This window comes from Eptatretus burgeri, chromosome 5, assembly GCF_056783735.1.
Source record: "Eptatretus burgeri isolate ZD-2024b chromosome 5, Ebu_testis_v1, whole genome shotgun sequence".
Taxonomy (NCBI): domain Eukaryota; kingdom Metazoa; phylum Chordata; class Myxini; order Myxiniformes; family Myxinidae; genus Eptatretus; species Eptatretus burgeri.
Window position 1 is genome coordinate 18,263,696 of NC_140965.1, and position 11,513 is coordinate 18,275,208.

Sequence of the window (11,513 nt, forward strand, 5' to 3'; positions counted from 1 at the left end):
ATTGAAACAACCTAAAACTTAAGACATTACCATCTAAGCACTTGGGTGAGCATAATTGTTTCCACCTGAGAACTGTGAACTGTACACATACGATTCTGGGATCCCAGGCTCAAATCCAATATACTGTGTTGATTTCTCCATTGTCTCCTCGTGATTCATGTAAAAGTACACTGATGTCTCCTTATATCCTTGTGATTCACACACAATGCAGCAATGCACAGTCAAAGAGGATGCAAACACTGAACATAACCATGAACACCAAATACATGTTTTCCATTTGCCATTCCCTTTATTTTCGTGAATACTACATGAAGGGTGTGTGATCCCATGATCCCACACTTTAGTGAATTTAAGAATGAATTGTATTCAAACAGACAGTACGATTCATATAAAACGTCAGAATCTGAAACACAAAGTACACACAATACATAAAGAGTAAAATGTACAGTTCACATTGGTCTGCATGTGAAATTAATGATGCAAACCATTAATGCATCAACAGCATGAAGTTGCCCACAATGGCTTCAGAAATTTGAAGTGAAATTGGTGTCACCCACAGTAGTTCCAAATAATGTTCCACTACGAAATGCTGGGATTGGTAAATGATGAGGCCTTTAAGTGGTTAGCCATTCAACTCAGCTAAACAATACTCTCTTGGTCCACCTCTGTTAAAGCTCCATCGACACAGACATCAGAGGCTTTGAGTGCATCGCTCGATCTGTTCACCTCACCTAGCACCTGGGTGGTGAGCGGGTCGCAGAGGGTCTCATTGCCTGCCTTACCATTGGAGGGTCCCAAGGCTTGCATTTGATCCTCCTGTCCGTTTTCCTTTGCTGCCTGTTCGTTTTCCTTGCTCTCCCGGCGCAGAACAAGTTTGATCGTAGCGAGGATGAATATCAAGCCGACAAAGCGCAGGCTGCTCATCATCGAAAAGAATGTCACCCTGGATGGAAAGGTGTATGTAGGGAATCAGAGGAGCTTTGAAGTCATGACAAAAGTCAGGAAAGTTGAAGTGGAAGGAAAAAAAAAACTGGAGAGTTCATAGAACACCTTACCTTCAGTCTTTGAGAAAAATGACATGGGAAGGGTCTTTTCAATTGCTGCTTTTAGTTTTGCACTAAACAAACAGTGCTAAGTGCTGCCATATTTATCTGAATGCTGAATCTCACAGTTACTCTGAATATTTTTCCAAGTACTGTGAAACGGAAGGTTATTGAGAATGCCAAGAAGGTGATTTGGGGTCTAAATGTTCAGCATATCATTCAATTGAAATACAATTAAAGGTTTTAAAGGCTGTAACAAAAAAACAAACCTGAAGTTTACCACCATTAATGCAGGTCTTTTATGCCACTTAATCGAACATATTAAATTAGTGATTTATGCCTGTTGTTTGTGTCCTTTATGACATCCATAAAAAAACAATAAGATTCTTGTTTGGAATGATTTTCAATTTTGTTTGACTACCAGACAGGCAGGCAGGTTTTTTTTTTTTAAGAAAAATCGCTTCACTCTACACGCATGCGCAATCGGGACGAGATTCCGCACAAATTGCCAAATTCAGAGCCAAAGATCTGTGAAACTGCAGGTTTGTGTTCTGATTCGTGTTGTAGTATTGAAAATGTAAAATCCAATTGAAATTAAGTTGTTTCTCGATTATAAACTGATGCCTGCAGACAAACAGACAGGGTGACTCAATTGCTTAACCCTGCATTTTGCTTCGATTGCATGGGGGTAATTAAGTTAGAATTAAACTATCAATTTGCCCAAACAGAATTTGTGATGGCACAAGTTTACTGCCGTGAGAACATGCGCTTTTTCCACTCTCGTTTGGGGGGGATATCCATTGTTGCCACCTTCTCTGAAGCAGTCACTAGCTCTTGACTATTATTACTAGTTAAGGAATAGATTCGTCAGGGATGATGACAAATCTTTCTAAAAGCAGTTGGATTGAAGAAGAGGGAAGAGAAGGTGCCTTGAAAGTATTTCAATGAATACAGACACAACAGAGACGAGAACGAAGTTGATGGCGTGTAATTGCAAATCCCCACACTTCCCCCCGAAAGCAAACTTGAAGTATGGCCAAAAGTTCCACCAGGAATGACCCAATATCAAATTTTAAGTTAAAAAAAAATCTTCTGTTTTTACATCTGTGACCCTAATAAGTGCCCAACCCATGGGACATGAGCCAGGGGTTAAATCCAAAAAATCGTGACATATTTCATGCGTGTCCCAATGTTGATTGCATATGAAAAGTTTAATCAAAAAGTGTTTTAAAATGTGCCTGAAATTGCATTTTTTTTGCTACCTGATCTCTTGGTCCCGCTCCAAAAAAGATACTACTCTCATACCTTCTTGGAAAATGGTGATCATAGCTACCAGGTTTGGTAAACTTCTTCACAACCATTTAGGAGATGATAGTGTGATGGATAAATGGACAGACAGGAGCCAATTACAATATCCTGTTTTTGAGGGGTCATTCTGCCACAGTTCACCCAAGGGTGGAAACCCGACCCCCTCAGATTTGGCTAATTTTTTGCATGTATGTTACATATGATAGTCTATGTTCACATACAAAATTTTAGCTAAATCGGACTAGGGGTTGACGATATATGACCTTGAGAACTTTTGACCTATTCGACCAATGTCGCGTTTCGACCAAAATTCAAATCCTCATATCTCAGCAACCCATTGCCCTATCTCGATTATTTTGGTGTCGTTGGAAAGGTAATTGTCCATAGAATGCAAAATCCAGCATCGGTTCGTCGATCTAGTGAAGTTAGGGGTGGATGATTTTTGGACATGACATTTGACCTTGACCTTGACGACCTTGTGACCTTGACCTGACCTTGCATGAAAATGAAAGTTCATACTGTCTACTATAACATATCAAAAAACCGGAGGGGTAGTATTTTTGTTCTCCAGATATTTTCGGCCAAAGTTCAAAGGTCGTAAAAATGCAACCAAATCATGACGTACATAGATATTTGATGGATGCGCGGAACAATATAAAAATAAGTATAATTTTTTGAACCTGTGCTTTCATTTGGAGGACTTTGGAATCAATGCTGAGTGGAACTTTTTTGCCACTTCACATGGCAAAAGTGCATGTGACGGGTTAGGTGGGACTATAAAGAGGTTATTAACAAAAGCCAGCCTCCAACGCCCGTACGCAGATGCGATCCTAACTTCCGATGCTATCATGAAATTTTGCATGGAAAATATTCCAGGAATTCACTTCATCAATATACAGCCTGGTATTGTTGAGGATTACGAACTGAAATTGAAAGAAAGACTGGAAAATGCGAAGACAATTGCCGGTACTCAAAAATTTCATCGATTTGTTCCATTATCAAAATCGAGTATAAAAGCATTCAAACTGAGCAAACAAGAAGAAGAACCCAAAACTGTACGTGCAGCTAGAGTCGATGGCGAAACTGATGAGGTAGATGATGACTCAGGACTAGAGTTTGAAATCAGTAAGCAAAACTATGTTTGTGCTATCTATGACGAAAATCCATGGATTGGACTTGTAGAGGATATTTCTGATGAGTATGGTGACTATTACATCAATTTCATGCATCCCCATGGTCCTACTAAATATCTCAATTGGCCACTGGATGTGGACAGATGTTGGATTGAAGATTCAGACATTCTGTGTGTGACCGATCCACCATTAGTTGTCGGTTCTGGAATAAGAATTCGTTATAAAATTGGTGACCAAGATAGTGCTAAAATAACCAGTTTATGTAGAAAGTGGCAAACCCGTTAAGATTTATCTATGATATCTTGTGACTTGAACATGGTTTCCTTCCCCTCGAGAAAACGATTATTTAGCAAACTTTTTAGCAAAACAAAAATTAATAATTGAGACTAAACTTATCTATCTTGGATAAAATTGTATTCATGAATTTTTTGTATGATTCTGTGTTAAATTCATATTTTAATTTGCTAGTTGTAGATAGTGATAATATTTTGTCTTGACAAAATTAACTACTGAATCAAAAAATGCATGATTTTTTTTCATTTATTTCAGTAGCAATTAGTCTTGAGGTTATGGTGTCATGTTTTGGTTGCGATGCCTTGAACTTTGGTAAGGCAGATTCATCGATGCAGGTTCGGACTTTTTTTGTTGTTTTCTCGGTATTTCAAGAAAGTTGGATTTTACGTACGAATTCGTCTTTTTTGCACACGAATTCCTACGTTTTAAGGTTTTTGTTCTCTAGAAAAAAAAATCCCTGATGGAATTTATTGAACTTGTGTTTAAAATCTTCTGAACGATGTATTCTAGTATGACAAAAAAAAACTCGATGAAGTTTTGCCTTGTTTTCCGTCGGCAGCACTGCGAAACAGGCCTGGACAAGTCCATTCATGTTTGAACGTAATCTAGCTAATATTGACTGTAAACTGACAAGCCTGGGCATGTCTATGACGTCATGATTTGGTTGTATTTTTTACGACCTTTGAACTTTGGCCGAAAATATCTTGAGAACAAAAAATACTACCCCTCCAGTTTTTTGATATGTTATAGTAGACAGTGTGAACTTTCATTTTCATGCAAGGCCAGGTCAAGGTCACGAGGTCTTCAAGGTCAAGGTCAAATGTCATGTCCAAAAATCATTCACCCATTCAAATGAATGAGCCATTCATACAGATACATCCCTGATGTTCTGCCAAATAGTTAAAGGTATCCACGAACAGTTGCATTTGTAAATGGCTAGGTCCATGAGACCAGCACCAACACCAAACTGTTGGTCAGTCAGGAGAGTTTGAAAACAGGAATTAATTGAGATGTGCAGCAGTTATGTTTTACATTACGAAAGAGGACCAACTTATATTACTGCTCCCGCTTTCTATTATTGTGAAACCTTTGAAAGATCTCCCCCCTTCCCCTCCTGTTGGAAACACACACACACACACGCACACACCTGAATTTGTCCACGTTGTAGAGGCGACAAGCACCACGCATTGAGCATGCATTTACCATCCACTTTATGCATGTCTGGTCGAGTGCAGCGCCAAAGTATATTGGTGCTGGGATTCCAGCTGTGGGAGGTTTCACAGTACAAAATTATTCAATCGTTCTTCATGTGTGATGTTTCACAAGCATACATTTATCATCATCGGACAGCTTCTCTCATTCAGACTCTCTAAGGTACATTTACGGTGTAAACTGGAAAGCATCTCAAAAGGCAAAGCCAGTCCTGTCTGCTTTGTACCTAAGGAATTCTAAACTTGGCGAAAACAGCTAAAACTATAGAAGGGCACACCATCAAGCACATACCTCCGCCACGTAATGTCTCACCCACACATCAGGGCCAATACATTTTTGAAACATCATGCTATATATCGTTTTTGGCACCATCTCCCAATGGTGAAGAATCACTTTAAAAATTAAATAATTATCGTATCCAGATCCGGATTCGGATCTTCACTGAAATCCAATACATTTGTCGTGGAAACACACCCAACCTGTCCACCAAGTTTCATCCTAATCCGTCCACAACTTTTTGAGATGTCCTGCACACACACACACACACAGACGAACCAACAAACAAGAAGACGTCGTACAGAGCACGATACTCGCAAAGCCTATAAAACAAATTTGACCTCAAAAAATAATTGGTGGTTGAATTCAATGACCAAATATACAACTCTTGAAATTTCATGTCAATCAGATGAAAATTGAGGATTTTAGAAATCACACCTTATTTGTTGACCTTTTGGTCTATGTTGACTTTTTTATTACTATTTTTTATTATTATTTTGTATACACTGTCGAGGCTCATATGAGAGCCAACACACAGAATGTACAACGAGGTGAGCAACAGACAAGAGGGGTGGGAGAGGGAAGGAAAAACAGTGGGGAACAGAGACATTGAGGAGATCTGAAAGTGCAGTGAAAGTTGTTAGCTGAGGTTATGGTTCAGACTATAGAGAGGGTCCAGTGGAGTGAAAACATTGATTCCAGGGCTAGCAATACTCAGCTATGAGGGCCAATGGATGAAATCATCAGGAAGTTGATGGAGGAAAGCTAGCCACCGTGGGAAACAAGGATTGAGGTATGACAAGTCTCGGTGGCGTAATGGTTGCCTGCTCTGAATCTGGGAGCTCGGCGGCTTGAACTACGGCCAAGTCATATCAAATAATTAAAAATAATGGCATGTGCTGCTTCCTTGCTTGATTCTCAGCATTTAATGAGCGCAGATTTTGAAGCGGTCAATATACTTTGGTACATCATGGGTTAGTGGGGCAACTTAGCATAACAATTGTGCATTTTGTTGGGAAAGCACCAAATTTGGCACACTAGTAGCCTATCATAATATTATGAACAGATTTGGATATTGGGCCATCTCAAAATTTTTGATGGCAGTGGAAAATTGCTGCCACAGCCATCAGCGGCTGAATTTGAGATGGCCCAATATCCAAATCTGTTCATAATATGTTAGGCTACTAGTGTGCCAAATTTGGTGCTTTCCTAATAAAATGCACATTTGTTATGCTATATTTAACTATGTTGCCCCACTAGGTGTTGAAGGTTGTGGTTAAGTTTCCTTGAAATTGTGTGCATGGTTTCGGAGAAGAGAGCAAATCCCTATTATTATTGGGGAGGGTGGGGTCAAAAAACATTAATGAGCGCAGATTTCGATGCGGTCAATACACCTTCGTTAGGCATCAGGTATGAAGCTTGTGGCCAAGTTTAATCAAAATTGTGTGTTTGTTTCAAGCTGTTAGGGTTGAAGTCCAAGTGTTTACGGACTGACTGACTGATTGACCCACGGACACTGCTCGATCGCATAAGCTCATCTGACTAAAGTGCAGGTGTGTTAAATATGAAAAGCTGAAATGTCTTGCATCAATAAGTATTCAACCCCTTTGCAATGACACTCCAAATTGAGCTCTGGTGCATCCAATTTCCTTTGATCATCTTTGAGACGTCTCCACAACTTCAATGGAGTTCAACACCTGCAGCCAATTCAATTGAGTGGACATGATTTAGAAAGACCCACTTTTTATCAGTTGTCACCTGTTTGTGGTTCAATCAACAGGGATTTCTGAATTCCATGAGATACCGGTGAAACTTTTGGCATTCGTCAATCATCAACCTATTAGTACAAATAACAAATCGTTTTTATGTGGAACAGGCAATGGGTTTTATCCACTTAATTTCATTGGGGGTTGGCTGATGGGAGGAGGGAGGAGAAATTAAATGAAATTTCAGGGGAATGGAGAGCAGAACGGTGGGGCAGGTAAAGCGATGTTGTTTTTTGCCGTATATCATGACTGCTCCAGGATGAGGAAACACTCATAGCACATTCACCTGTTGACAAGAATCTCTCACATTCACAGACATTGCAATCACCCATCCATGCACAACCTACCTCCCATTCCTGCCAATAGCCATGTATTGGTACCTATCAAACTCAAATTTAAACCAATCTCCTGCTTCACCTGCCACTACCTTTTCAGGTAGACCTCATTAACTAGTCTCTGAGTGAAAGATTCCTGCCTTACTATTGTCCTAACTCTCTTTACCTTAACTGGTCTTAGCACTGTCATTTTGCTGAAAAACTTTTCCGCATTTTCTTGATTTTTATTTTTAACATTTTAAAAATATTATTTTAAACATCTCCATCAGATGCCCTCATAATTGCCTTCTTTGTAATGTATAAGGTCCTGTTTCCTTCAGCCATTCCTCATAGCTTAATGCAGAATGAAGAACTAGTCTTGCTGGTGAAGGCTAATCTCGATTTGCGTTGGCGGACAGGCAGAACAATGAATGAAATCAACATGACGTTGATCGAGTTATACAAACCAACGTGGAAAGCAAGGAGAAACTGACTTTTCACAATTAACTCTTCATCAGGTCAGGTCAGGTATGGGAGTATGCGCCGGAGCAGTGCGCCGCTGCATCCACTTTCCGCCGGTACTCCAGGGGCCTCCGTTTGGCCATCCCCAGGCAGATGCCAGGCCCATCCCCATCTCCTTGAGATGATGGTCAACCTGCTGCAACCACGAGGCACATGGTCGGCCCATTGGCCTCCTCCACGCATGATACTCCCTCACTGAGAGAATCTGGTGAGCAGGATCGGCGTCAGGAAAATGAGCCACATGTCCATACAGCCGCGGCTGATGCTCACGGATCATGCAGGTAACAAATCTCATCCGAGTCTCTCTCAGCAACCGCTCGTTGGACACAAAATCTGACCAGTGATAACAAAGGATTCTCCGAAGAGACCTGGTACCAAAGGAATTGTCTCCGTCTCAGATCCTTGGTCAGAATCCAAGTCTCACATCCATAGAGCAAGACTGGAAGCACCAAGGACCTGAAGACTCGGACTTTCGTCCTCCCGCAAAGGTACCGGCAGCGCCACACCCCATTATCCAGTGAATCCATGACTCCCCAGGCCCGACCCAGACGTCTGTTGACCTCTGACTCACAGCGAGCAGAGACATGAATATCATTGCCAAGGTAAGTGAATCTCTCCATGACCTCAACATCCTCACCACAAACAGACACAGACAGGACAGCAGCATCCAAGATGTCATTGAAAGCCTGGATTTTAGTTTTGACCCAGAAAACCTGTAATCCCAGCGGCTCCAACCTCTCATTCAGCACCTCGAGGGCCCACAAAAGGATATCTAAAGCCTCCGCAAAGATGACTGCATCATCTGCGAAATCAAGGTCAGAGATCTTGACATTCCCAAACGATGCACCGCAGCTTGATCTCTCCGACATCCTCCCTAAAATCCAGTCCATACAAGTGCTGAAAAGTGTGGGGGCAAGTACACATCCCTGACGAACTCCAGTAACAACTGGAAATAAGTCAGAGATGGTACCACCACACTTCACAGCACTCTCAGTACCAGAGTAGAGTTTAGACATCAGATCAATCAGTTTTGGTGGCACCCCACGAAGACCAAGAATCCTCCAGAGGACATCCCGATTCACTGAATGAAACGCTTTACAGAGATAAACAAAGATACACCGAGGGATGGGCTTGGATGAACGCAATGCGCGATTCCCCTTTAAGCAGGACGAGAATCACTTGACCACAGGTGATGCTCTACCCCCTCACAGATCCCTTGCACATCGGCCTCCTTGTCCACCCTTAGCACACGTACAGTTTTACGCCTCAGTTTCCGAAGCATCTCAGCTCTGCCTTTCAGCCTGGCCCTGTGACTGGTCAATGGTGTCCAGAGTCCCTTGAGAGACAAAAGAGACAAAAATGAAGAGACTCTTCATCGGAGCAACAAAAGATTAACTCCCGAAATATTCGGTTAACGTCTTTACCTCCCAAGGTGGTTAACGTAAATATGAGTTCCCTTACAAGGCCATTAGGCCCATCAAAACCTGCATTATCATTTCCAAATTATTCTTATATGTCCATGCTGATCTAGTCTTTTTCAGGGGGTCTCTGGGGGTTTTGACCGACCAAAATAGGTGCAGTATTTCCTCTCTTCTCCAAAACTACACACACTATTTCTATTAAACTTGACCACAAGCTTCATCACCCATGATGTACCAAAGTGTATCGACCGCATCAAGAAGATCTGCACTCATTAATGGGGTCTACCAGGGGAGGGGGGGGGAGGTTTTCCTCCCAAAATAGGTATTTGCTCTCGCCTCCAAAACTACACACACAATTTTGATGAAACTTGACCACAACCTTCATCACCCATGATGTACCAAAATTTGTTCACAGCATTAAAAAAAAAATTGGGGTCCAAGGGGTTCTGTGGGGGGGTTTGAGTGGCTGTTGCTCCTGATCCAGGTGAGTTTCAGGACACGCGGTCCTATTTTTAATGAACTTGTAAAAATTTTCTAAAAACATGTTTTCACTTTGTCATTATGGGGTATTTTGTGTAGATCGGTGACGTAAAATTTAAGATTAATTAATTTAAAATTCAGGCTGTAATACAACAAATTGTGAAAAAGTCAAGGCCTGTGAATCCTTTCTGAAGGCACTGTGTGTACATTCATACATACAATACATTCATACATGCAAACAGTGGAGTTTGAGCACATCACGTTCAAGTTTGTCAAGATTGCAAACATGAGCCAGTCGAGTTTTGTTTTACCAAATAGTTTAAAAATAAATAGAAATGCTGCATCATCGTGTAAAAGTATTCAAAGATCTTACCGAGTGTACGTACCACAAGGGTTTGCATACCCAATGCAAAGGCCTTCAGTTGTTTAGGAATACTTCTGCACTCCAGAAACAAAAACAGAAATGTAGGTGTTGCACAAACCAGGCCCGAACTTAGTGAATACGGGCTGATCCAGAGTCCACGGCGAGGAGGGGACAATCCCGAGGACGGACCGAACACGGACCCCCTGGCAAGGATGGGCCAAACTTGAGCCCATGGCGAGGAATGGGCCGTGCCCAAGGCAAGGTCACAATTCTCTGCCTCCACACTAACCCATCATCAGCCACATGGTTCTCTGCCGCCAGAAGTTCCAGCAATCACATCCCAGAGGTTCCACCAATAATCTCCTCCCTATTACCTGCGCATGTTTCACCCCCAGGGAATTCACCTTATATATCTCCAGAAACAGGTGAATTCCCCCCTCCAACTTCCATGCTGACAGATAGCTGTGAAGGAAGAATTATGTCCCTCTGTTGGTGGGTGTAACGTCACGTGTCGCCCCCATCCTTCCGGCCCCACCCGACTTTACAGAGGAGAATAGACAAGAATCCTTCACCGAGCTTTCTCAAAATCAGACAATGCCCTCTTCCTCACAGATATCACTTAAAGACTCCTCACCCTAAACACACACTCAGTTAATACAGGTAAGAAGCTCTGAAGCTGCATGAAAATACATGGTGTCTTACAGACTTAATCTAAATATTTCCCCCTTGCCCATAAACATAACTGTAGGTGTGTGTGTGTGTGTGTGTGTGTGTGTGTGTGTGTGTGTGTGTGTGTGTGTGTGTGTGTGTGTGTGTGTGTGTGTGTGTGTGTGTGACGTTGGTTGTTAACTTCTATGTGGGTTTCAGAAGGTGGAAGGGAGCCTTCTCGGGTCTCAAAATATCTAATATATATATATATATATATATATATATATATATCTATATATATATATATATATATATATATATATATATATATATATATATATATATATATATATATATATTGTTGCGGGCCAGGGACTGGTGGGGAGAAACAACCGCTAGGTGGGGGAGGTTACGTCGTCTCCCACCAGACTCCCGGAATTGTAGGCCGTCGTTCACGGATAATTTTGTGAGGCAGCGGGTCGCTTTAGTGACCATGGATGCCAATACCTCCACCGCGTCGCATAGGGTCTTTTTGTCTTGAACCAATTTACCTAATTAACCATGCGCTGTCGTCTACTGGGGAACCATGCACTCGGTACGCCTTGCCCGATCCGGATCACTCTACCAACTACCAACTACCAAGCACCTTTCCGGATCAGATGTAGCCGAGCGGAACTACCAAGGATGTACCGGCGAGAATGAACAGAATATCGGGAATAAAGACCCGGCTCA

General features: G+C 41.8%; 1 protein-coding gene across 2 annotated transcripts in view; it reads right to left on the bottom strand.

The window, feature by feature from the left end:
• Positions 1-265: 265 nt before the first annotated feature.
• Positions 266-11,513, bottom strand: part of LOC147025946 (solute carrier organic anion transporter family member 1C1-like) — a 110,073-nt gene continuing 98,825 nt past the window's right edge. For both annotated transcript variants that reach the window (XM_085880877.1, XM_085880879.1), the window contains exons 13-15: positions 10,143-10,207; positions 4,926-5,043; positions 266-943 (exon numbers count right to left, since the gene is read on the bottom strand). In XM_085880877.1, coding sequence (XP_085737003.1) covers positions 640-943; positions 4,926-5,043; positions 10,143-10,207 — 487 coding nt within the window. In that variant the 3' untranslated portion in view covers positions 266-639. The remainder of the gene's footprint in view (positions 944-4,925; positions 5,044-10,142; positions 10,208-11,513) is intronic.